The 27,353-nt window shown below is 39.1% G+C and overlaps 1 protein-coding gene and 1 long non-coding RNA gene across 2 annotated transcripts in view; one reads left to right on the top strand and one right to left on the bottom strand.

Annotated features, from left to right (window-relative positions):
• The window catches only part of USP38 (ubiquitin specific peptidase 38), a 61,982-nt gene extending 39,589 nt beyond the window's left edge, over positions 1–22,393 (top strand). The window contains exon 10 of the mRNA XM_033857337.2: positions 749–22,393. Within this exon, the coding sequence (XP_033713228.1) occupies positions 749–799 (51 nt within the window). The 3' untranslated portion in view covers positions 800–22,393. The remainder of the gene's footprint in view (positions 1–748) is intronic.
• The window catches only part of LOC141278817 (uncharacterized), a 126,360-nt gene that overhangs the window by 11,287 nt on the left and 87,720 nt on the right, over positions 1–27,353 (bottom strand). Inside the window, exon 2 of the long non-coding RNA XR_012332158.1 lies at positions 24,778–24,894. This is a non-coding gene — a long non-coding RNA (uncharacterized lncRNA). The remainder of the gene's footprint in view (positions 1–24,777; positions 24,895–27,353) is intronic.

The raw sequence follows: 27,353 nt of genomic DNA, 5'->3' as shown, positions 1-27,353 counted from the left end.
ACGTGGGAGTGTCCCTGTGCACCTTGGGTAGGTTTATTATTTTTGGCGCAAGGGCTCTTTTTAGTATGGATGCCTGCCACCTTTTTCCTCAGCGTGTGCTGGCTGTTATCCCCTTGATAGGGGATACACAGATGTGGTGGCTCGTGCACCCTCCCAGAGCCCTCAACAGGGCAGTGGTGGCCAGTACGCACTCCCAGATCTCAACAGCAGAGGCTTGTGCACGCTCCTAGATCCCACAACAGTGGTGGCAACGGCTGGCACACACTCCCAGATCTCTCAGTGGTGGCAGCTCACATGTGCTCCAGAGCCTGCAACGGCAGAGATAGCAGCTGGCACCTGCTCCCTGATATTTCAGCAGTGGTGTGCATTGGTGGCAGCAGCTCACACCCACCCCCAGGGCTCGTGACAGCAGTGTCCTGTCACCTGAGAGTGCGCACATGGGGAAAGAGTCTCCTGTGGCAGGGCCGGGCCCTCCCCTCGCCCGCCCCCCAGCAATGGCACCTCACCTCTACGGCAGGCCAAGGATTCGTCCGCTTGCACGCTCGGTTACAGCCACATCACACTCCAGCCCTTTCAGGCTGTCTCCTCACAGCCGAGCCCAGTCCTCTCCCTGGGCCTGACCTCTGAAGCCTGAGCTTCAGCACCGAGCCCCCGTCTGCACCAGCAGACATGCATCTCAGGCTGGGGATTGCAGGGCAGCAGCACTGACAATCTGTTCGTCTCTCTCCATTTTGCCTCCCAAAAACAGGTTGCTGCACTCTCCTCCGAGGCTCCAAAGCTCCTCCTCCATCCAGGCTGATCTCCCCACCAGTGAGAGGACTTCCCAGGGTGCAGGAACCTTTCCTCTTTCACAGCTCACTTCCAGGGCCACAGGTCCCATCCTGATTCCTTTTTTTTTTTTTTTTCTTTGTCTTTTGTCCTACCTGGTTACATGGAGATTTTCTTGCCCTTTTGGAAGTCTGAGGTCTGCTAGCATGCAGTAGATGTTCTGTGAGAATAGTCCCACATGTTGATATATTTTTGATGTATTTTGGGGAGGAGGTGACCTCCATGTCCTACTACTATGCCATCTTGATCGCTCTTCTTATTTGCTGAATTTAAAGTATTTATACCTATGGAAGATTTGGAACCAGAATAATGAGACACTTCATTCAAAAACTCATCTAACTGACCCTTTTCAATAAGCTAATACTAAGGATTGCTAAGGATCATTTTATTCCTCAGTAATTAGCATCTCCATTGCTTTCATGCAGCTTTATTTGATTGTCGTATTACGTCTTTTCTTTCTCCCATATTCCTAACCCTTGTACTTTCCTCTGACTCTTGCATATAAGGTCTGACTGAAGGCTGACTAGAGAACTACTGTTTCTCTTTAGTTCAGCCTAAGGTAATCAGTTTAAATGAAGCTGCTCATTGCTGCTGAGAAGAACACATTAGGCCTCACTAACAAAAATAAAAAACTAGAAATCTAAGTCTATTCTTTCAAGGATGTTTATTGCCACATTGAGAAAAGTAGAATTTTTTTCCAGAGAGATATACAAAGAAGAAAATACATGTGATGATGTTGGATATGTAAGCCCTTGTAACCCATCCACTAAGAAAATGCCTGTGCACCTCTGACTCATGATATTTACATAGCTCATGTTGGAGAAAGGAATGTAGCTCATTCCCCAAGTATCTTCCCATCACTTCTCTTCCAGCTGAATAATCAGAGAAACAGGGCAGCATTGTGTTAGAGATCCCTGACTTTCGTTTCCATACTTTAAGTTTCCAGAAGAATCCTTTGGATGTAGAAGTAAAGATCTCTCATAATGTCTAGAGGTATTGTGGGACTTTGTGGCAGGTTCAGAAGGCCTATTATATTTTTAACTCACATTTGGAAAGAACAAAAATATTTCGAAAGTAAGTCTTAACCTCAAATCCATAATGTTCTTTGTCATTTAGTTCCATTCTTTTTATGATAATGTTATTTACAAAAGCAGTTATATTTTCATAGACTACCTCTTCAAAAACTTTTTGCTACCTCTTTTAAAAGGGGATTGAATGCTTATTGTGTGCCCAGCACAGTTTAAGGAAAACATAATTGGCATAATCTGTCCAGTACACATATCTTAATATAAATCACCATTTTGATGTTGTATTCTTAGTTCCAGTTCTTAATTCCCAGTATATATTTTTCTATGATTATGCACTTCACATAATATGCACTATACAAACAGAGCTTTTTAAATGAATATTTCAGAGAAATTAATATATATATGGCATCTTATCTCATCAGTGTTGTATTTTGTATATATTTTTACCCTCTGTTTTTTCTAATAAGTTTAGATTTCTAAAACTAAATAGTCCTGAAGTAATGGATAAGTTCTTCACATCTTAGGAAAACTTATTAGGAAATGTTAACTATGATTAATAACTTAGTAACATAATCTACAGGAATAAGGTTAAACCTTGGATAATGTGATCTTGTAACTAACAGGTTAAAGTGAAAGCAAGGAAATTTGAATTGAAGTTAACCCAATGACTCTCTTCCACTGGAAGGGAACCAGAAAGCATGTTGCCATTGTTGCTGCTCATGGTCTTCTTTCAGTAGTGAAGGATGTCACCTTGAAGACAAAGCCTACACACAAAGGAGGGCAAAGCAAAGCAAAGCAAGAGAATTGTAGAGAAATAGTGCTGGAGTCCTGACTGTACTTCACTCAGTCCTCATGACCCGAGTTTCTTGCTATACCAGGGATGGAATAAGAACTAACTGAGAGGAGCTTGGGACAAGATGGCAGAGTAGAAGGATGTTGGGCTCACTTCCTCTCACGAGCACACCAAAATCACAACTGCTGAACAGCAATCAATAAAAAAGACTGGAACCTGCCAAAAAAGATAGTCTTCATCCAAGGATATAAAGAAGAAGCCACAAGATGGTAGGAGAGGTGCACTTGTGATATAATCAAATCCCGTACTCCCTAGGTGGGCAACCCACAAACTGGAGAAAATTATATCGCAGAAATTCTCCCACAGGAGTGAGAGCTCTGAGCCCCACGTCAGGCTCCCCAGCCTGGGGGTCTGGCATTAGGAGGAGCCCACAGAGTATTTGGCTTTGAAGGCCAGTGGGGCTTGATTGCAGGAGCTCCACAGGACTGGGGGGAACAGAGACCCCACTTTTGGAGAGTGCACACAAGGTCTCACACATACCAGGACACAGGGCAAAAGCAGAGTTTTCATGGGAGCCTGGGCTGGACCTACCTGCTGGTCTTGGAGTGTCTCCTGGGGAGGCAGGGTGTGACTATGACGCTCCCTGGGGATGTGGACACTGGTGGTAGAGATTTCAGGGAAAGTTCAGCTATGTGGACTTGAGGAGGCAGACGTCTTGCTTGTGTCATCAGCATGAAGACCTGGCCCCACCCAACAGCCTGTAGACTCCAGTGCTGGGACGCCTCAGGCCAAACAACCAACAGGGTGGGAACACAGCCCCACCTATCAGCAGACAAGCCACCTAAAAACTTCCTGAGCCCACAGCTGCCTCTAGACACACCCCTTGACATGGCCCTGCTCACCAGACTGCCAAGACCCAGCTCCACCTACCACTGGACAGGCACCAACTTCTCCCACCAGGAAGCCTGCACAAGCCTGTAGACCAACCTCACCCACCAGGAGACAGACACCAGAAGCAAGAATACTACAATCCTGCATCCTGCGGAACTGAGTCTGCAAACACAGAAATTTAGACAAAATGAGATGGCAAAGGAATCTGTTCTAGATGAAGGAACAAGATAAAACCCCAGAAGAACAACTAAGTAAAGATAGGCAGTCTACCCAAGAAAGAGTTCAGAGTACTGAATGTAATGATTATCCAAGATCTCAGGAAAAGAATGAATGCACAGAGTGAGAAGTTACAAGAAATTATTAACAAAGAATTAGAAAATATAAAGAACAACCAAACAGAGTTGAAGAATACAATAATTGAAATGAAAAATACACTAGAAGGAATCAACAGCAAAATAAATGAGGCAGAAGAGTGAATAACTGAGCTGGAAGACAGAATGGGGGAAATCACTGCCATGGAACAGAATAAAGAAAAAAGAATGAAAAGAAATGAGGACAGTTTAAGAGACTTCTGAGACAACAATAAATGCACCAATATTTGCATTATAGGGGTCCCAAAAGGACAAGAGAGAAAGAAAGGGCCTGAGAAAATATGTGAAGAGATAACAGATGAAAACTTGCCTAACATGGGAAAAGAAACAGTCATCCAAGTCCAGGAAGTGCAGAGAGTGCCAGGCAGGTTAACCCAAGGAGAAACCAAGACACATAATAATCAAACTGACAACAATTAAAGACAAAGAGAAAATATTAAAAGCAACAAGGGAGAAGCAACAAATAACATACAAGTTCATCCCCATAAGGATATCAGCTGATTTTTCAGCAGAAACTCTGCAGGCCAGAAGAGAGTGACATGATTTTTTAAAGTGATAAAAGCAAAAAACCTATAACCAAGAATACTCTACCCAGCAAGGCTCTCTTTCAGATTTGATGGAGAAATCAAAAGCTTTACATACAAGCAAAAGTTAAAAGAATTCAGCACCACCAAACCAGCTTTACAACAAATGCTAAAGGAACTTCTCTAGGTGGAAAAGAAAATGCCACAACTAGAAACGAGAAAAGTATGAAATGGGAAAGCTCACCAGTAAAGGTAAATATACAGTAAAGGTAGGAAATCATCCACACACAAATACATCAAAACCAGTAATCATGAGATCAGGAGAGTACAAATGCAGGATATTTTAAATGCATTTGAAATTAAGAGATCAGCCACTTAGAATAATCATGTATATATAGACACTGCTATATCAAAACCTCATGGTAACCACAAACCAAAAATCTATAATAGATATACACGCAAAAAAGAAAATGGAATCCAAACACAACTCTAAAAATAGTCATCAAATCACAAGGCAAGATAACAAAAGAGGAAAGGAAGGAAAAAGATCTACAAAAACAAATCCAAAACAATTAACAAAATGGCATTAAGAACGTGTATATCAATAATTACCTCAAATGTAAATGGATTAAGTGCTCCAACCAAAAGACAGACAGGCTGAATGCATAAAAACACAAGACCCATATATATGCTGTCTACAAGACACCCACTTCAGATCTAGAGACACATACAGACTGAAAGTAAGGTGATGGAAAAAGTATTCCATGCAAATGGAAATCAAAGAAAGCTAGAGTAGTAATACTCATATCATACAAAATAGACTTTAAAATAAAGACTGTTACAGGAGAAAAAGAAGGACATTATGTAATGATCAAGGGATCAATCAAGAAGAAGATATAACAATTGTAAATATATATGCACCCAACATAGGAGCACCTCAGTATATAAGGTAAATGCTAATAGCCATAAAAGGTGAAATTGACAGTAACACAATAATAGTGGGGGACTTTAACAACCCACTTACATCAATTGAAAGATCATCCAGACAGAAAACAAATAAAGGAAACACAGGCCTTAAATGACACATTAGACCAGGTGGACTTAAGTGATATTTATAGAGCATTCCACATGAAAGCAGCAGAATACACATTCTTTTCTAGTGTACATAGAATATTCTCCAGGTAGATCACATGCTGGGCCACAAAGCAAGCCTTGGTAAATTTAAGAAAACTGAAATCATATCAAGCATCTTTTCAGACCACAACACTATGAGTGAAAATCAACTACAAGAAAAAAACTGTAAAAAACACAAACATGTGGAGGCTAAACAATATGCTACTAAACAACCAATGGATCACTGAAGAAATCAAAGAGGAAATCAAAAAATACCTAGAGATAGGGCTTCCCTGGTGGCGCAGTGGTTGAGAGTCCGCCTGCCGATGCAGGGACACGGGTTCGTGTCCCGGTCCGGGAAGATCCCACATGCCACGGAGCGGCTAGGCCCGTGAGCCATGGCCGCTGAGCCTGCGTGTCCAGAGCCTGTGCTCCGCAATGGGAGAGGCCACAACACTGAGAGGCCTGCATACTGCAAAATATATATATATAGAGAGAGAGAGAGAGAGAGAGAGATAAAAATGAGAACACAATGATCCAAAACCAATGGGACACAGCAAAAGCAGTTCTAAAAGGGAAGCGTATAGTGATACAAGCTTACCTCAAGAAACAAGAAAACTGGGCTTCCCTGGTGGCACAGTGGTTGAGAGTCCGCCTGCCGATGCAGGGGACACGGGTTCGTGCCCCGGTCCGGGAAGATCCCACATGCCGCAGAGTGGCTGGGCCCGTGAGCCATGGCCGCTGAGCCTGCGTGTCCGGAGCCTGTGCTCCACAACGGGAGAGGCCACAACAGTGAGAGGCCCGCGTACCACAAAAAAAAAAAGAAAGAAAAAAGAAACAAGAAAACTGGCGAATAAATAACCCAACCTTACAGCTAAAGCAACTAGAGAAAGGAGAACAAAAAAAAACCCAAAGTTAGTAGAAGGAAAAATATCATAAAGATCAGAGCAGAAATAAATGAAATGGAAACAAAGAAAAAAATAGCAAAGATCAATGAAACTAAAAGCTGGTTCTTTGAAAAGATAAACAAAACTGATAACCCTTTAGCCAGACTCATCAAGAAAAAACAGGGACAGGGACTGAATGAACAAAATGAGAAATGAAAAAGGAGAAGTTAACAACAGACACCACAGAAGTACAAAGGACAATAAGAGACTACTACAAGCAACTGTATGCCAATAAAATGGACATAGAAGAAATGGACAAATTCTTAGAAAGGTACAATCTCCCAAGACTGAACCAGGAAGAAATAGAAAATATGAACAGACCAATTACAAGTCCTGAAATTTAATCTGTGATTTTAAAACTCCCAACAAACAAAAACCCAGGACCATATGGCTTCACAGGCAAATTCTATCAAACATTTAGAGAAGAGTTAACATCTATCCTTCTGAACTATTACAAAAAAATTGCACAGGAAGGAACACTCCCAGGCTCATTCTATGAGGCCAGCATTACCCTGATACCAAAACCAGACAAAGATACCACAAAGAAAGAAAATTACACACCAATATCACTGATGAACTTAGATGCAAAAATCCTCAACAAAATACTATCAAACTGAATCCAACAAACATTAAAAGGATCATACACCATGATCAAGTGGAATTTATCACAGAGATACAAGGATTTTTCAACTTCCGCAAATCAAGCAGTTTGATACACCACATTAACAAACTGAAGAATAAAAACCATATGATCATCTCAATAGATGCAGGAGAAGCTTTTGATAAAATTCAACATCCATTTATGACAGTAAAAGTGTCACTGTTTGCAGATGACAGATACATAGAAAATCCTAAATATGCTACCAGAAAACTACTAGAGCTTATCAGTGAATTCTGTAAAGTTGCAGGATACAAAATTAACACAGAGAAATCAGTTGCATTTCTATAAACTAACAATGAAAGATCAGAAAGAGAAATTAAGGAAACAAACCCATTTACCATTGCATCAAAAAGAATAAAATACTTAGGAATAAACCTCCCGAAGGAGGCAAAAGACCTGTACTGTGAAAACTATAAGATGCTGATGAAAGAAATCAAAGATGACACAGATTGAAAGATATACTGTGTTCTTGAATTGGAAGAATCAATATTGTTAAAATGACCATACTGCCCAAGGCAATCTACAGATTCAATGCAATCCTTATCAAATTACCAATGGCATTTTTCACAGCTCTAGAGCAAAAAAAAATCTTAAAATTTGTATGGAAACACAAAAGACCCCGAATCACCAAACAATCTTGAGAAAGAAAAATGGAGCTGGAGGAATCAGGCTCCCTGGCATCGGACTACACTACAAAGCTACAGTAATCAAAACAGTATGGTACTGGCACAAAAACAGACTTATACATCAATGGAACAGGATAGAAAGCCCAGAAACAAACCCACACACCTACAACAAAGGAGGCAAGACCATACAATGGAGAAAAGACAGTCTCTTCAATAAGTGGTGCTGGGAAAACTGGACAGCTACATGTAAAGAATGAAATTAGAAAATTCTCTAACACCATAAACAAAAATAAACTGAAAATGGATTAAAGACCTAAATGCAAGGCCAGATACTATAAAACTCTTAGAGGATAACATAGGCAGAACACTCTTTGACACAAATCACAGCAATATCTTTTTGGATCCATCTCCTAGAGTAATGGAAATAAAAACAAAAATAAACAGATGTGACCTAATTAATCTTAAAAGTGTTTGCACAGCAAAGGAAACCATAAACAAAATGAAAAAGACAACCTACAGAATGCGAGAAAATATCTGCAAACAGTGTGACTGACAAGGGATTAATCTCCAAAATATATAGATAGCTCATACAGCTCAATATCAAAAAAAAAAACCAATCAAAAAATGGGCAGAATATCTAAATAGACATTTCTCCAAAGAAGACACACAGATGGTCAATCACATGAAAAGATGCTCAATACTGCTAATTATTAGAGAAATGCAAGTCAAAACCACAATGGGGTATCATCTCACACCAGTCAGAATGGCTATCATCAAAAAGTCTACGAATAATAAATGCTGGAGAGGGTGTGGAGAAAAGGGAACACTACACTGTTGGTGGGAATGTAAATTAGTAGAGCCACTATGGAAAATGGTGTGGAGGTTCCTTTAAAAACTAAAAATGGAGCTACCATATGACCCTGCAATCCCACTCCTGAGCATATATCTGGAGAAAACCATAATTCGAAAATATGGATGCACCCCAATGTTCACAGAAGCACTATTTGCAATAGCCAAGACATGGAAACAACCTAAGTGTGCATCGACAGGTGAATGGATAAAGAAGACGTGGAATATATATATCAATACAATGGAATATCACTCCATCGTATAAAAAAAGCCATAAAAAAGAATGAAATATTGCTATTTGCAACAACATGGATGGACCTAGAGTTTATCATACTAAGTGAAATAAGTCAGAGAAAGACAAATATCATGATATCGCTTGTATGCAGAATCTAAAAAAATGATACAAATGAACTTGTTTACAAAACAGAAGAGACTTGCAGACAAAGGAAACAAACTTATGGTAACCAAAGTGGAAAGGTGGAGGGAGGGATAAATTAGGAGTTTGGGAGTAACATATACACACTACTGTATATATATAAAATAGATAACCAACAAGGACCTATTGTATAGCATAAGGAACTATACTCAGTATTTTATAATAACATATATTGGAAAAGAATCTGAAAAACTGAATCACTTTGCTGTACACCTGAAACTAACACAACATTGTAAGTCAACTATACTTCAGTTTAAAAAATAAAGAAAATTTAAAAATAAAGAAAAAGATAAGCCAAAACAATTTAACCCAATGAAGCTTAAAAAAGAACTCTAAAATATAAGTTGTTCCATATATATTCTTAAGCATTTACCAAACTGTCATATCATTATAATGTTAGCCTTATTTTTTGTTTTACTAAGTTAATTTTCTTACAGAGTCCTTTTTGGAAGTGAATGAACCTCAAAATGAATGAGGGATTTAAAAAAGCAAGGATTCAAAGTAAACAGTTCTTTTAAAAAAAATAGGGCTTCTCTGGTGGCGCAGTGGTTGGGGGTCCGCCTGCTGGTGCAGGGGACGTGGGTTCATGCCCTGGTCCAGGAGGGTCCCGCATGCTGCGAAGCGGCTGGGCCCGTGGGCCGTGGCCGCTGGGCCTGCGCGTCCGGAGCCTGTGCTCCGCGACGGGAGAGGCCGCGGCAGTCACAGGCCCGTGTACCGCAAAAAGGAAGGAAAAAGAAAAAAATAATAAAAAGGAAAAAGTTAGCTTATAAAGAAACTGCAGGTTTCCTGTATGAAAAGAAGTTTTGCTATAGAAATAATTTTAAAGAAATAAAGAGTTTTATTCAACAAATTAACTATCTGGGTTTTACAAAATCAAAGGGATTTGTTATGTAAAACCTTTAGCCACAGTGTTACATAACCAATGTGGATTTAAAATTAAAAATAGAATCTAAGAAGTCAGCCAAGTGTGTAGCCAGCTCTCATCTGTGTCAGTTATGGCCTGCAGTCGTTTTTCTCTTAATAAATCTCATGTTTTCAAGTTTTGCTTTGTATGCTAGACACACACACACACATCTTGATTTCAGAGGGATAAAAAGGTTAGCCTTTCCTGGCTAGATCAGCAGTTTTCAACCTTGTATTATGTTAGTAACACTTGGAAAGCTTTTAAAAAATAATACCATGCCTGGCCCTGCCCCTGCCCCAGGCCTATTAAATTACATGGGGAGTGGGCACCAATATTTTTTGAAGTTCCTCACATGATTTAAATGTGCAACCTTGGTTGAGAACTGCTGGGTTAGAAAAGGAGTTGTTTTCTCTAGGGCTTTTATCCAAGGACACTAACATGTTGAGTGTCTATCATGTGCTGGCTACTGATAGATATTTATATGTCTTGTTAACTTATATCAGCCCTGTAAGTGAGTTCATACCTTTACCCTCCCTTACTCTTTTATGGATAAAGTGAAGACTCAGATTAAGGAACTTGCTCAAAATTTTGAAGCTAAAAAATCAGAAATTGAGATTTTTAAAAATCATAATTGAGATTTTAATCCAGGTCTTCAGAACGCCAAAGTCAATGCTCTGACAGAGGGACAGTAACAAGTAGGAGAAAAATGTGATCAAAAGACTTAAGCAAATTACATATTAATAAGGGTTTGCAATAAACTTAATGAAATAAAATTTCTATAATCTGTATCAATTATACTTTTGCACTCTAAACATTATTCAAAAAAGAAAAAATGTGAGACCTGCTTTGTTAAAACTTATATGGTTGAGAAACATGGTTCTGAGCAAACTCATTTGCTACATCTGTTTAATCTCTGTTTACTAGCCTTATTTCTTCCATTCTCCCTTTTCTGTCCTCCCAAGTCATACTGGACCTTGTATAGTTCTTATTCAGACAACATTATATACTTGCCATCTCTAGGCTTTTGCACATGCAAGTCTCAGTATAGCACACCATTCCCCTCACCCCACTTTTCCCTCCTTGTTTTCATTTGACTAATTCCTGCTCACCTGTCAATATGCTCAAGTCTTCTCATAAAAACCTCCCAAACTGACTAGTCTCCCCTTTTGTCCTGGGTTGTGTCTTGTGCTTCTCCTTGAAAAGACCATGGCTTAGTAATGGAGCTAAATTAGCCTTAAAGGCTGATCCTCTATAGCAACAAAGATTAAAAGCAGGTCTTAACACAAACAGGCTATTTTAGTTAGCATAAAATTCAAGTTAACTCACGTATAAGCCAGAATGACTTCCTTATATCTCAATATGTGAAATTTTCTTTTATCATTTCCCTGTTACAATGACAAGATGTTCTTTCCAATCTCCTTCTTCTACTCTTCCTGCGAAAGACCCTGCACCCCACTAAATCATGTTACACAAACATATAACTATAATCCAGGTACAAACATTTCCCCAAAGACCCTATTTTTCTATAAAACAATAGGTCGATGCTTATATTTAACTTTTAATAAACACTTAAATTTTGGGGGAGGAAAAAAAAGCTGACTTTCAAAGGATCAAACTCATCTGGAAGTAATTTAACTGCATGCAGAACAAAATCCAACACTCTTTAAAGTAATATGACAAACCCAGTACTTAAGAAAATAAAATTCACAATATTCAGGAACTGATAAAAAAATTATTAGGCATTCAAAGGAGGAAAATATGACTCATACCAAGAAGAAAAACCAATCAATAGAAACAGACTCAGAAATTATGGAAAGGAAGGAATTGACAAACTAGGAGCTTAAAAGAATGTAAAGAAAAATATGAACAAAATGAACAAAAAATATGAATAAAGAAATGGGAAATCCAAGAAGCTCAACAAACCGTCAACAGAATAAACATAAAAGAAACTACACTGGGCTTCCCTGGTGGCTCAGTGGTTAGGAATCTGCCTGCCAATGCAGGGGACATTGGTTTGAGCCCTGGTCCGGGAAGATCCCACATGCCGTGGAGCAACTAAGCCCATGCGCCACAACTACTGAGCCTGCATGCCACAACTACTGAAGCCCGTGTGCCTAGAGCCCATGCTCCACAACAAGAGAAGCCACCACAATGAGAAGCCTGTGCACCACAACAAAGAGTAGCTCCCGATCGCTGCAACTAGAGAAGGCCCGTGAACAGCAACAAAGACCCAACTCAGCCAAGAAAAAGAATCATTAAAAAAAGAAAAAAGAAGCTACACTGAGGCACACCATAATCAAATTTGTTAAAAACAGTGATAAAGAGAAATTCTTAAAAGCAACTGGAGAAAAAGAACACATTACATATGGAACAGAGGTTAGCACACTATATACAGCCCTCAAGCCAAATCTATCATGCCTCCTGTTTTTCATAAATAAAATTTTATTGGAACACTGACACACCTATTTATTTACCTATTGTCTACAGCAGTTTTTACACTACAATGGCAGAGTTGAGTAGTTGTGACAGAGACCATTTATCCTGGAAAGCCAAAAATAGTTATTAAAGTACTTTACAGAAGAAGTCTGTGATACCTGATATAGAAAAACAGCAGAAAGACAGCAGTCTTCTTACTAGAAAATATGCAAGCTGGAAGGCAATGGAATCATCTAAAAAGTGCAGAAAGAAAAACTGCCTAGTAAATATTTGCTATATTATACAAGTGAAAATGTCATTCAAAATGAAGGTAAAATAGACGTTTTTAGACAAAAGTTGAGAATTTTTTTTTTTTTTTTTTTTAGTATTTGCACTACATGTATGTTAAAGAAAATTCTTGGCTTCCCTGGTGGCGCAATGGTTGAGAATCTGCCTGCCAATGCAGGGGACACGGGTTCGATCCCTGGTCTGGGAAGATCCCACATGCCGCGGAGCAACTAAGCCCATGTGCAGCCAACTACTGAGCCTGTGCTCTAGAGCCCAAGAGCCACAACTACTGAACCCGCATGCTGCAACTACTGAAGCCTGCGTGCCTAGAGCCCATGCTGTGCAACGAGAAGCCACTGCAATGAGAAGCCCGTGCACCACAATGAAGAGTAACCCCTGCTCGCCACAACTAGAGAAAGCCCACATAGCAACAAAGACCCAATGCAGCCAAAAAAATAAATAAATAAATTTATTTAAAAAAAAAGAAAGAAAATTCTTCAGGCTGAAAGAAAATGATACTAGATGGAAACTTGGATTTACACAAAGAAATAAAGAGTGCTGAAATAGATTTGGCACAATTGACTCAATATTCAGGGAAGGAGGGACAGCTTTGGAAAGCTCAAGACTCACCCTGTGCCCATGAGCAGCAATTTGGACCTCCTGCTGCATCCACCATGCATCCAACATACCATACAGACAGACAAGACTCCCTTCCAGGAAAAGAAGTATAAACATGGACTAAAGCACAATTTGGCAAACTACAGCCTATGAGCCAGCCATCTGTTTATGTAGAAAATCCAAAATAATTAAGAATGTCCAACTTACATATAAAATTTTAAAATTAATAAGCAAGTTTAGCAAGTTACCTGAATATAAAGCCAATATACCAAATTCAAATGTATATTTATATATCAGGAATAATTATTAGAATATGAAATCAAATCCTGATACAGCAATATAAAAAAATCAGTTTTTTAACACTGAACAGCCAATACACAAGACCTTCACACAGAATGCTAAAAAACATTACTTAGGAAATTAAAGAAGACCTAAACAATTCATGGCTTTGGAAAACTCAATATTATAAATACCTAATTTTCCTCACACTGACCTATAGAATCAATGCACTCCCAATCTTGGAATTTTTACTTCTATTAATTGAAAAGCTGATTCTAAAATAGAAATGAAAAAATTCTAAAAATAGCCAAGACTCTCTTGGAAATGAACAAGATAGGATGACTTTCTTTATAGGATAACAAGGTTTATTATAAAACTAATTAAGACAGAACGGGCTTATTATTCTGTTCAGAAAAGAGAATCCAGAAATAGACCCATACTTATGCACACATGATTTGTGACAATAGTAAGATAACCATCCATCCTAGCTTGCCTGAGCCTGAGGCTGTTCCCAGGATATAGAACTTTCAGAGCTAAAACAAGGAAAATTAGTATAAGTTGGTCTCCACAGACAAAGGTAGCACTTCAGAGCAGTGAGGAAAGGATGGCCTTTTCAATAAATTATAGTGGGGCAATTGGATAATCATATAAAATAAAAGACTTAACCCTTACCTCACACTATATACAAAAATATATTTCAGATGGATTATAAATCTAAACTGAAGGGCAAAATAACACTTCTTAAAGATTACTTGGTAGAATATCTTCAAAACCTTGGAATATGGAAAGATTTCTTTAAAAGGACCCAAAAAGCCCTGTCATGAAGAAAAACAATGATAAAATGGATAACAGAAAATGAAAAACTTCTGATCCTCAAAGACACCATTCAGGATGAAAAAGCCGTGGAGTGGAAGATATTTGCAACTCATAAGTGAATATATAAAGAACTACAAATTTAAAAAAAAAAGACAATCCACAGAAAAATGAGGAAAAGAGAAGCAGGAACTTCAAAAGACAACAAATTTCTAAGAAACATACAAAAAGATACTGATCTTCATTAATCATCAGAAAATGTAAGTAAAACCACAATGGTACACCATGAAATGCTCATAAAATGAATCAACTTAAAAAGATTGACAATATCAAATATTGATGAGGATGTAGAATGTGAAGTCTCATACTTACGGGAGTATGGATTGATAAAACCATTTTGGAAAACCAGCAGTATCTTCAAAAACTGAACCTATGAGTACTCTATTACCCAGTAACTCACTGCTAGGAATAGATTCTACAGAAATGTGTTCACAAAACACATTTTAAAAGGTTTAATGTAATATAAATCATAATGACCTAAAACTTGAACTAATCAAAGTGTTTATGAAGAGTAGAATAGATAAATAACTTGTGGTATGTCGTATGTTAGATACCCATACAGCAGTGAAAAATGAATGAACTCCAGATACACATTACAACATGGATGAATTCCACAAGCATAATTTAAGGAAAACAAACCACTAATATAAAGCAGGCAGTCTGTGGATGTAAGAAGTATAGATGTTACCTTTGGAGAAGGGGAGGGGGAAGTGATCACAAAGCATCATGAATGGGGACTTCTGTGGTATAATTCACGTTCTATGTCTTACCTAGTTGTTCATTTATCTGTTGTGTTCACTTTATGGTAACATATCAAACTGCATACTTATAATTTTGTACTTTTCTGTATGTCTTTTTTACTTCAAGAAAACATTGAAAAATTTCATTGTAACTGGCATTTTTTTGAGACTGGCCTAGCAGAGTGTAAAACTAAAGGCCAGAAAGCAGTTAAGAAGCTACTCTGAGAGCCCCAAGGATGGATGATGGACTTAAGAGAGTTGAAGAAAACTGGAGAGGATGAGAATGAACTGTTTGCATACATCTAAATTGAGTATCTATTTTAAATTTTAAATTAAATTAAAATGTCAGTTCCTCAGGTACACTAATCACATTTTACTGGTGGTAAACTACATCTTATAATTTTATGCTTCCTTCCCATCCTAACTAACCATCATCTGGATACCCTTATAAAAAATTAAATACATGTCTATTCTCTATGAAATAAATGAAAATGTTTAAGAAAAAACTTCTGGGTATCCATCTTCCTGGAAATTTCAGGCTCAGTTCTGACTTCTGAAAGGGGAACTTGTAACAATAGTAAAGACTTCCCCATTATTAAGGCAACAGAGCAATAGACTTATTTTAATGCTCCTCCTGTTGACCACTTATTAACCAGTCTGTCCATGGCTATAAGAAAGGAAACAACTCACAATGTTTACTTGCCCTTTTAGAACAGCTTGTCTTCTTTTTCAGTTTATTTTTACTCCTTGGGTTTTGGGTTATATTCTGTCCTCTACGTCCTAGCACTGACCCTAGTTTCTTTAAACAGACAATAATAGAAGGGAATATTTTTCAGGATGTCTGCCTTGTGGTAGGTGACCTTGCTACCTCACAATATTCCAGTAGAGCGCACTGCTGCCATTCAGTTTCTCCAGGATCATCCATCCGTGGCTAATTCCCAGGCACATGTTTATAAATACTATTCATGCTGTAATTTTGACAGCTTATATTTCCTGAGAGCTTTTCAGGTGTGAAGGACAGGTTTGACCTTAATCTGGTTCTGTCTGGAGCAGTTTGTTCTTAAACATGGTCCAGAGTTAATGAGGAAAATATTAAAATCTAGGTTCAAAACACGGAAAAGTAATTTGCTGTTGTAATTGACGGTACACTCCTGTATGTCTCTGCTGCATAGTTTCTTCCCTTGTATAATTTCTACCCTCTCAGCTTTCAGTAATAATAGAAGCAACCGCATAATCAAACCAGCCAATGGTCAGAGAAAAGTTTATTACTTTCTTCACCCATGGCTAAGATGAACACAAAAGAAAAGTAATAATAATGGTAATAACACAAAACTGGCCTCTCAATCTCTACTGCCCTCCCCTGAATCCCGACAAAATAGTATTAGGGGAAAATTCCAAGCTAAACTAAGAATCTTGCTTTGGGAACTGACTGCCCAGAATATTCTATTGTGTCTTCAGCCAGGACACTGGCTGCCGATATAAACAGGTCAGCAATTGTCTGGAACAGTTTTTGAATATTCCACTACCCCATGTTGGAACATCATGGGTAGACATTTATAAGTATGCAAAGGGCTGAGTTTGTGTTAAATACGAGACAAAATAATAGATTGGCTGCCATCTGGCAAATAAATTCTCTTCCCAGATCTACTATTGACTCAGAATAAGTGCCTTAAGCAATCCACATCTCTATTTTCTAGGCAACGCAGTGTCAGTTAACAACACCTAGTACCCTGGAGGCGTGGTTTTGAAGAAGAACAGTCAGAGTAATAGTATTTTTAATAAAGAGGATCTTCATTTAAAAAACAATGTATGATTACAGTTGACAAGACTTCAGTGATAACCCCAAGCCTCACATTATTCAATTATTTTACTCTCTCCATAGAAATTTAAGAGAGCTGCTAACAAGGAACCACATGACTATTCTCCTCTGATACACCATTTCTAAGTGGAGAGGTGGTTTTAATTTTCATACTTTAAATAAAGTGATTGACGTAATTTTTTGCCATTTCAGTTTCCAACAAAAAGGTATGTTTAACACAGTCTTTGTTAAAGTGTCGAGTATGTTAAGACAGCCTACTGTTAATTTTGTATATTTGGGGATATGACTGTCTGCAAATCGATTGAATTCCCGCTAAAAGAATGCCTTCACCTTCGCATCCCAATGTCTACTGTATCATCTGACATTTAGTAGGCACTAAATAGATGCACACGAAACTGAACACAAGGTCGTGTTAGGCAGGATCATTTTCTGAGAGCTGAGAATTATGAATCTTGAAGAAGTTGATAGACCTAATTGGTCAAGAAGTGTCTGGATGGTATGTCAAGGAGAAAGCATGCATGAGGATAAGTGGATGGAAGTATTTCATGCTTTGGGGGATGTGCACCCAACCAAGACTCTGGGCATAACTGGGCCAAGAATTGACATCCCACCCAAGGTGAACAAATTAGATTTCCTTCCTAGAAATTTGGAATTAGGACTTATAGATAATAGTAATTCTATACTAATGTATATCTATTATATTGTATCCTATTAGAATTTATAAGGCTATATATAGCACTTCAAATGACAGAGTAAGATAATGTGTAAAAATTTCCATTTGGGTAGAGTAGGCACTAGATTTTTTAATAAATGAGGGAAAAGTATTTGGCTCAGTTGTGCCTTAATCTGTTTAATTACAAGGCAGAGTCAAAATCCATAGGGAAAGAGTAGTAATTTTTTAGCAACTTTAGTTATCTTTAAACTCGTGTGGCTTCTGTTTGGCATTTATTTGATTCTTGGACTCTCTGACTTTTAGAATCATGCATTGTTGTAGCCCCTATTTAATTTGCTTAGATGTTCTGCCCATGAATTTTCTGAGTAGGTACAACTACTTTCTTTAGTAAGTGTAACCTGGTCTTGCACATAGAAAGAGACAACGTGGAGTAGGCTGGGCCTGAGGCCAGTTTTAGATCTTCCCTGTGCTTGAGGATGGAATGACAATTTCTTAGGGACTAGCTGAACTGCTGAGAAGAAAGAAAAAGGGAGTGGGGAGAGGAAAAGGAAATAAGGAAGGAACAAGAGATTGGGGTGGCAGGCTTAAGAATTGCTGCTGGATTTTTATGATTTTACTTCATACCTTAAGGTGCAGTTTTATGCAAAATATTATTGAATAGTTTTAATGGTAATTGAGAATTGATCTAACGATATACATAATTATTGGTTGATATAAATATCTTGTATTACGCATGTGGTACGAACCTAAATCAACCAACTCGAAAACTTGAACAATTAGTCTTTCTTTAAGCAGCTGCCACTACTGAGGGCACTGCTGCAGCTACGACCTCAAAGGGCTGTTGTGAGGCAGGGCGGTGGGCAGTATAGTCCTGTCTCCAAGGACAGATGTTAAGAAGAGAAGCTAGAATCCAGGATCCGAGAAGGATAGGCTTGCAAAGGGAGTGACGCCCTCCTTTGCCATTCTCTCTTTCCTACCTATTCCCCAATCTCTGGCCTTCCCCATCTTGCAGTGGTGGATCTAACACCCTGTCACTTAAGTCAAGATACCTTTTATTAAAAATCCCCATGGTCTTGGTCTTCCTAAGAACTCACAATTCTGAAACTAGGGAGACAAGAGGCAAAAGCAGGATTGTCTAGTTTTATCACTGTTTTTAACTGTCAATTTTAGGACACTGCTAGAACCCAAAGCAAAATGTTCATGGAAATCCATCAGTGGATTCAGGCATATACTAGTTTTAATTCTCATTTACACTGGCCTGTGATTATTTATCTGGAAAAGATGAAATGCTCCAGTTGTCAAGATCAAGAAAGAATTTTTCAAAACCAAAGAAAAAAATAAACGTGAGGCAAAGATCTTTTCAGAATTCTCTGTGCTGACTGTGTAAATGACAGTCCAGAAGTAAAAAGGAGCCCTGAAAAATCAGATTAGGGAAAGTTAAGGATTACTCAATAACTATATTTAATTTACTACCATTTGTGATATATAATTAGGTTTTCTGCAAATATATTTACAATATCACTGCAGGAATACATAATAAACTGTTAGCATTAATGTTTCCAGGAAGAGAACTGGGCAGGGGGGTGGGTAGAGATAGAAGGAAGACTTGTTTTTTACAGTATTTTTTTGAATTTTGTATCATGTAATTGTATTTTTTCAATTTTTTCTAAAGAAATAACCATTTATCTAACCAGACAGTAAGTGTAAATACATTCTGATCACTGGTGTAAAGTGTTTTTAATCAATAGTGCTTCTCCATTCTATGACTTTTTGGTTAGACCTTTTAAAAACATCAGTGTTTAGGGAGGTCTTAAGTGTGTTTACAATAGAGATAATTCTGTTCTATTAGCCTTATGCTAAGGGAAGAAGTAATAAGGTAGTTACTGTAATAGCCTTGGCATGAATTGGCAAAACAATGGTATCAGGCTGAATTGGAACTGGCAACAGAAAAAAGGAAATAAATGAGGAAAATGAGTATTGAGGTCAGTTTTTAAATCAACTGGCCCTTAAAACTCTGAATTCTGACATCCTTAAAGGCATTGTCATTCTCTTGTGGCCTGAAAGGGTACGTTATCTTTAGAGGTTTGAATCTCAGAGAGTCACGGATACTCTAAGAAAAAGCCCCAATTGTGTGAAGAATACCCTACTAATATAACTTGCTAATGAGAATTTTCTCTCTCCTGCTGCCCTGTACAAAACTTATTTTTTAGACTGGAAAATTTCAAAGATACAAAAAGATTAGATGTATGATGAATCTCCATATACCTGTCACTCACTTTCCCTCCGCCTTGGGATTATTTTGAATAAATCCCAGGTATTGTTTCATCCTTAAATATATCCATTTGCACCACTAAATCCTAAGAATTCTTTTTAAAATAAACTTAACCAGAATAAAATGGTCACACCTAAAAAATTAACGATAGTTTCTTAACATCATGAAATTTCAGTCAGCATCCAGATTTCCGGAATTGTCTTAGAATGTTTTGTTTTTTACATTACTTAGAACAATTTCTGTTAGAATGTTTTAATCAGAATCCAAATATCGTCCATACATTTCAATTGACTTAGATGTGCCTCCTCAGACTTTTTAAGTCTATGGGTTTCCGTCTCATCTCTTCCTCTTATTTTCCTTACAAATTTTGTTGTTTTCATTGTTGAATAAACCAACAGCCTTGTTCTATAATTTCCCATAGAGAATATCCTTCTAGGGGCTACAATCAAATTACCATTTTAAAGGCACTTAGAATAGTTACTTACTGTAATGCCTCTAACTTCATACAGAGTTAAGTTCATGTGTCTTTTTTTTAATTTCTATTTTTAGGAATTGTTTTTAAATTTAATTTTTTATTTTATAATTAGGTAAAGTATATACATGATTTCAAAATCAAAACTACAAAACAAGGTATACACAAAGATCAACTTCTATCCCTTTCCCCATCCTACTACTTCCCCCATTAGTAAGCATTTTGTTTAATTTCATAGTTTATCCTCCTGTTGTTGATTTTTAAAGCTGTATATATATATGTGTATCCATTCCTTAGATAAATGATAGCACACTGTACCTGATTTTATTCACCTAATTTTTTAAAAAGTACCTATATCCTGGAGATCACTCTGTAGTGGTAGAGAGAACTAGTCCTTCCCCCCTTTTAGACCTAGAATCGTCCCATTTTGTGGATGGACAATGGCTCATTAGTCCTCAGTGGTGGACACTGAGTTGCTTGCCTGCTGCCCTGTTGTGACGTGTTAACCTGCTCATGGTCATGCGCACTGAGGAGGGTGTCGGGTTCCACTGTCTTTCCACGAAGACCAGAGGTGCTGGCAGGGCTTCTGACTCCTGTCATCCCTTCTCAGCTGCCCTCTATTTCTCAGCTTTCTCCTTCCTCTGTGGAAGGCTTTCTCTTCCTCTCTGTTCTCCTACCCTCTCTTGTTCTGTATCTCCTCACTTCACTCTGGGGGGTGGGGTGGGAACCATTCTCTGTGATATCTTCAAAGACCTCATGTCTCCTCCTTTCTTTCTTGGTAGAAGGTTGCAGGAGCTCTTTATGTTCCTTCAGAAACATTATTATTTTGATAAAATGAGTGGGCATTCAGGCAGTGTCACAGTGGAGAAAACCTCCTCACAAAATAAAACCCTTGGTTCCAGCACTTCCTGGTTTCTGAGAACATAAATCACTAAGCATTCTCATTTCAAACTTTTCTAGCCACAGCCCTCCAACAAGTACCAAAGGCACCACCACGCCTCAAAGGTGCCACTATGGAAAGGACGGGAGGCATTTGCGTCTTGTGGGTCCTCGTCTGAAATTCACTTACAACCAGGAGGATTTCTACAACAATCCACTAACAATTAAATGTGATTGTGTTTACAGAGAGATTGGCCTTGCTGAGAGCTAGAGCAGGACTCTGGCATTGAAGGGCAGGGTTAAGAAAACAAATGAAGAACTAAGAACCAGAAAAGGGTTAGGGTGGGAGGGAGGCTACACAAGACAAGTCATGACTACTTCAGAGTCTCTCCCTATTAAGCTTGACCTCCCTGATTCCCCAAACACACATTCTAGGCAGATCTGGACCTGCCCCCTCATTCATTCATTCATTCATGCATCCCCTCCTTCTTTACACGAGTATTAGCACACCCTGCACATTGTTGTATCGTTGGTTTTTTAACTCAGATTTTTTAAATATTAAAATGAAAAATGCTTTCCTATTCTTTATAGCTGCCTAGTATTCTATTGTAAGCATATATCATAATTTATTTAACTAGACCTCTATTCATTAACATTTAGGTTATTTTCAATAGTCTGCTAGCACAAACAATGACGATACCTTGAACAGGCACCATTTTGCCTGTCAAAAGTGTACCTGCCATCTAAATTCCTAAAATTGGAACTACGGGCTCAAAGGGCATATGCCTTTGTCATTGTGATAGGTACTAGTCAACGGCCCTCTATGAAAGCTAGAAAATTTGCCCTCCCAACCACTGTATGGCAGGGCCTGTTTCCCCCAGGCTTGCCAGCATCATGTGGTATCTAACTTTTTTATTCTGTCCTGTTAGCTTGTAAAATGGTGTCTTGGTGTAATTTCCATTTTCATTTCTCTTATTGTGAGTGAGGTTAAGCATCTGTTCACGTGCTTGGTGTCTTATGTATTATGGAATGTTTTGTTCACATTTTTTGCCCATTTTTCTATTGGCTTCTTTATAAACTGGTTGGAACTCTTCTATTAGGGACACAGTCCTTTGTGATTTGAGTTGTAATCATTTTTCCCATATTAATCTTTTCATCCATATTTTTATCTTACTCATGGTGTTTCTGTCATGCACATGTTGATTTTTTTAAATGCAGCAAAATGTAACAATATTTTTCTATGGCTTGTAGATTTTGTGTCTCGGTTAAGAAGAGCTGGTGAAGAAGAAAATTGACTGTGCCTTGAAAACGTTCAGTAAGTCTTGAGGAAAAGAAATATTTAAAAGACTAAGAAACACTGGCAGATTATGGGGAGTTCAGAAAGCCCCACCTTCAAAGTGTTGCCATAATAAAAGTCTAGGGGAAGGGCCATGCCTGTTCTTGTGCCAGTTTTGGGCAGGGATAGAAACTGTCAAGGAACTGAAGACTAGGGTTTTTTCCAGTTGATCTATAACACACGTAGAGTAAATTGGATAAAGTGCACCAGCCTTAAGTATACAGTTCAATAAATCCTCACACACATATATTTCCTGTGTAACTACCACCCAGATCAAGATACCATGAATGCCAAGTTCTCGATCACCTGGCTAATGGAGGAAGAAGAGATGCTTAGTTCTGAGGGTTAGAGAAATGTGTCCTTAAGCGCAGCAGAGTGGGAGGAGGAAACAGAATGAAGGTCGATGGACAAGAGTCAAACAAGTATACATGGGAGTAGCCCACGTCAGTCTGATCTCAGGGCCTAAGGGTCCTCCCTGAATTCTCATCGTGTTAGAATTTATTCACGTGGAAGAAAAGAAAAGGCTATTGTGCATCCCCAAAGCAGGAGAGGGTGACTGAGATGTCATCTCAGGCCCACGTCTTAGTGAACAAAATAAAGGTAACTCAACAGAAGTAGATTGAAATGTGGCTTCCACGTTAGAGAGGATGAGGGTTGATGATAAACATTCAGGAGTACTGACTTACGGTACTGAGCCAGCATCTGCTCCTTTCTTCTTTAACTTTGTCATCCTCGACTCTGCTCAGGTGGTCCAACCAAAATCTCCAGGGGGATGAAGGAAGGACAAGGTAGCAACGAAAATAGGCCAAAGTGAAGGCAAGGCACAGACCAAACCCTCATTCACCTCCCACCTTCGACTGCTATTCTTCCCATACAATGACAAGCAAAATTCTTCTCCAGTCCACCCTAGGCTCAATACACATTCAACTCCCTAGAGGCAACTGTTAAGGGGGAAACTCCCTCATCCTGAAGTTTCCTTCCACATGTGCCAGTCCTGGCCTCTCTCCATTCTACCATGGAATTCATTTAAAGAATGGCTTAATCTGAGTGGGAAATTTGAGAAAGATAAACTGTGCATGCCTGGCTCAGCTCCTTCCTTTCTTTCTCCTGGGGTTGGAGCTTCAGTGGGAAAGGCATTCCCCTGCTGCTTTTCCAGGTGTGGGCTCTTCCTGCAATATGGGAAGGGCTTCCCTGGTCCAGAACTTTTATAATTGATGGAAAAAGTTCCTCCTCCTGGCGTGCATTAAACAAGCCTTTCAGCTCTCAGAGCAAGCCGTCTACTCCAAGTTGGCCTTTACTACTAATAAGTAACCTTTGAATCTCCCACCAGCCTTACTCCTTGCCTTATTCCCCGATTCATTCAGAAACTGGATGGGCAAGAGGGGTTCCTACACTTCTGTTTCCTGATGTGTCAGTTTTCCGAGTAGCTGTTGATCTTATTTCATAAATAATGAGGGATCTAGCTTATAACTTAGCTCCTTTCCCTCCAAGAACTTGTTAACCATTTTTTATGCTAACTCTACTACTGGTGATTTTTGTAACTTTAAAGAACTGTCTTCTGTTCCTTAATCCATCTACTTCAGATCGTACTGCTCAACTCTCTAATTTATAAAATGAGGAATTAACTCCCTCCATTTTGTTCCAACTCTCCTCCTCTACCACCTTCCAGCTTACCAGCTCTACCTTTAATTTTTACACTTTAAAATGTTATAATATTTTTATTTTATGTAATTTACATACATGTGCATACATGCAATTATTATAATTAAATGTACTAAGACTTGTCTAAAGGCTGAATCTTGAAAACTGAAAAATGGAAAACTTGAATATATAAAATATTATCATAAAGGAAATGCTGTTCTCAGCAGAACAAAGGGGGTCTTTGGACCCACAACAAGTGAAAAATAATCCTATGTCGATAAGCTGTGCTGCTTGAAGGACCTTTTCCAATGTCAAGGTCAAATGGCTATTCTTACATTCCATCAGTTGCTCAATATCATGCCACATTTTTTGTTGGCTTTATTTTTAGACAGTGAGTTTTATACAGATGATTGCTTTATCCCATTGTATTAGTCCGTTTGGGCTTCCATGACAAAACACCACAGACTGGGTGGCTTAAACAATAGACACTGATTTTCTCACGGTTCTGGAGGCTGGAAATCCAAGATCAAGGTGTCATCAGGGTTGACTTCTGGTAAGATCTTTCTTCCTGGCTTGTAGACAGCCACCTTCTCACTGTGTCCTCACATGGCCTTTCCTCTGTGCATGGGTGGAGAGAGAAAGACCGCTGGTGAGACCTTGCTCTTCTTAGGAGGACACCAGTCCTATAGGACTAGGGCCCCACCTTTAGGACCTCATTTAACCTTAATTACCTTCTTAAAGACTCCATTTCCAAATACAATCACATTGGGGGTTAGGGTTTCAACATACGAATTTTGGAAGGACACAAATTCAGCTCCCAACACCCATGTTAATTCAAAATCTATTTAGTAAATACTATAATAAGTACTCCCCTACGTCTATAAACAGAGAAAAGTATCCTTTACCAAGTGTCTAGACACACCTGAGGATGCTCTAAAACTAAAACATGGGCTTATCTGCTCTAGAAAATATGCATAAAATTATAAAATTCCAAATTATGCTTGTCCTCAGAGAAAGCCCAAATTCTTATGTAAGTTCTAGAGCTGCCCAGTAGACGATCTAGGATGAGATAATTGTTCCTAAAGACACTGGAGACTATGCTCTTGCCCCAGCTTCCTCCCTCCATCACTCCCATGTCCTAGCAAAAGTGAGTAATAGGGCTTCCCTGGTGGCGGTGGTTGGGAGTCCGCCTGCCGATGCAGGGAACACGGGTTCGTGCCCCGGTCCGGGAGGATCCCACATGCCACGGAGCGGCTGAACCCGTGAGCCATGGCCGCTGGGCCTGCGCGTCCGGAGCCTGTTGCTCCACGGCGGGAGAGGCCACAGCGGTGGGAGGCCCGCGTACCGCAAAAAAAAAAAAAGTGAGTGATAGATACTCTGACCTACATCAAGGAATGAAGAGGTGACGGCTCAGGTGAGCACCACAGAGTGAAAGGCATCTTCAATACCCGTTTGTCCAGAGTTCCTCATTTCACAGTTGAGAAAACTAAAACCCAGAAAATTTGGATGATGTTGTAAGTCCAAATTATACAGCAAGGTATACTTTAGAGCCCAAGACTTCCGGCATTTCATTCTGTGTCCTGTCCATGAAACCATGATGCTTTTCAATTCCCCTCAAGGGGCTGAGGGACTCTGGAATTCAAGGGAGATGCCTGATTGTTCTGAGTAAGAACTCTAAATTGTGTCTCTATTCCCAAATTTGATATCTAATTACTGTCAGGAGCTGAACTGGAGAAAGCTGAGCTGCCAGGTGTTAAGGCGGTCAATTAAGACAACAAGCCAAACAGAGAGTAACAATTAAGCCTTTATTCACTTACCGCAACAGTATAATCAAAAGGCAAAACAGGAAAAAGCACTGGCTCCCAGTGTTCCATTTTCCCTCCCAAGAGCAGCTCCAGGCAAGGGTCAGATGTATTAGCACAGATTGGGGGATTGTCTCCCTGCCAGGGAAGCCCTGGGATGGGGATGGGGGTGGGGACAGGGCAAGGAGTGGAAAAGTACTGTGTCACAGTGTAGAAAAGCGACTGGAAGGCCCCTCGATAAGGAGGCCTCTGAACGGAGGTATTTGGACTAGGAATGCAGCTGTATGTGAGCCTGGCCGCCCTGTGGGGAAGTGAGTCTGACTATAACTACCCCCAGGCTGTGCACTAAGTGTGGCGAGCGCAGCTTTCTCACAAAAGCCTGCCAGTTAAAGCCTTTACAATTGCCTGTGGTCGGGCTTGAGAGATCACACATGGGATCTTGGCCAGCAGCCAGACTCCTCAATTACATATGGTAACAGCACCTGTGCATATCCCTAGACGTGTTTACAAATAGTCTATAACTCTCTAGACGTGACTTCTGCTTAAGGCATATTTCGATTATTACAGTTAACCGTAGTCAGAATAACGCTGATCATCACCAAATTTTCTCCAGGGTGAAGACGCCAAAGATGCTATCCTTGGACATTATGATGCATTATTATGAGCGGTTTTCTGTGTTCAAATCCAGAGCTGGGCAAATTGCAAGAACTCACTCCATAAATATAGGCTTATTTTTCTTCTTTTGTTTTGGTTATGTAAAGATTCAAATATAAATTAAAGGTCCATTACGGGGTGGGGTTTTTTTTTGCCTGCATGTATGACTTTTAAATTGACTTCCTAATCTTGTTACCCTGTTCGTTGTATATGGTTTTAATTGTAATCTCCTCAAATCTTTCTTGGTAGAAGTACTTTTGGTAGAAATAATCTTGGTAGAAATAAGGAAGATAATTTTGTTAAAGATACTAAAGCTATGACAACAGGTATGTATTGAGTAAAAAGTTGTGGCTGCTTCCTGATGAGATTTCATCCTAAAAAAAAAGATATTCCTGATAGTATATATGGACCCCCTTTCCTCTTCCTGCCACCAGACCCCACCTGCTTCCCTGACCCTGCACATACCCTAAACTAGGACAGGAGGACCTGGAGAGAAAGAAAGGGAAAAGAGAAGAAATTCACAGCCTGTTTCCAATCATTTGGTAGAACTTTTCAAAGCATGCTAAAACCAATTTAGCTCTGGAAATGTGTCTTTTAAAAGGTTGGATATTGAACGTGGAA

Source organism: Tursiops truncatus, chromosome 5 (assembly GCF_011762595.2).
Source record: "Tursiops truncatus isolate mTurTru1 chromosome 5, mTurTru1.mat.Y, whole genome shotgun sequence".
Taxonomy (NCBI): Eukaryota; Metazoa; Chordata; class Mammalia; order Artiodactyla; family Delphinidae; genus Tursiops; species Tursiops truncatus.
Note: the sequence above shows the minus strand (reverse complement) of the source record. Positions and strands in the feature narration are given on the sequence as shown.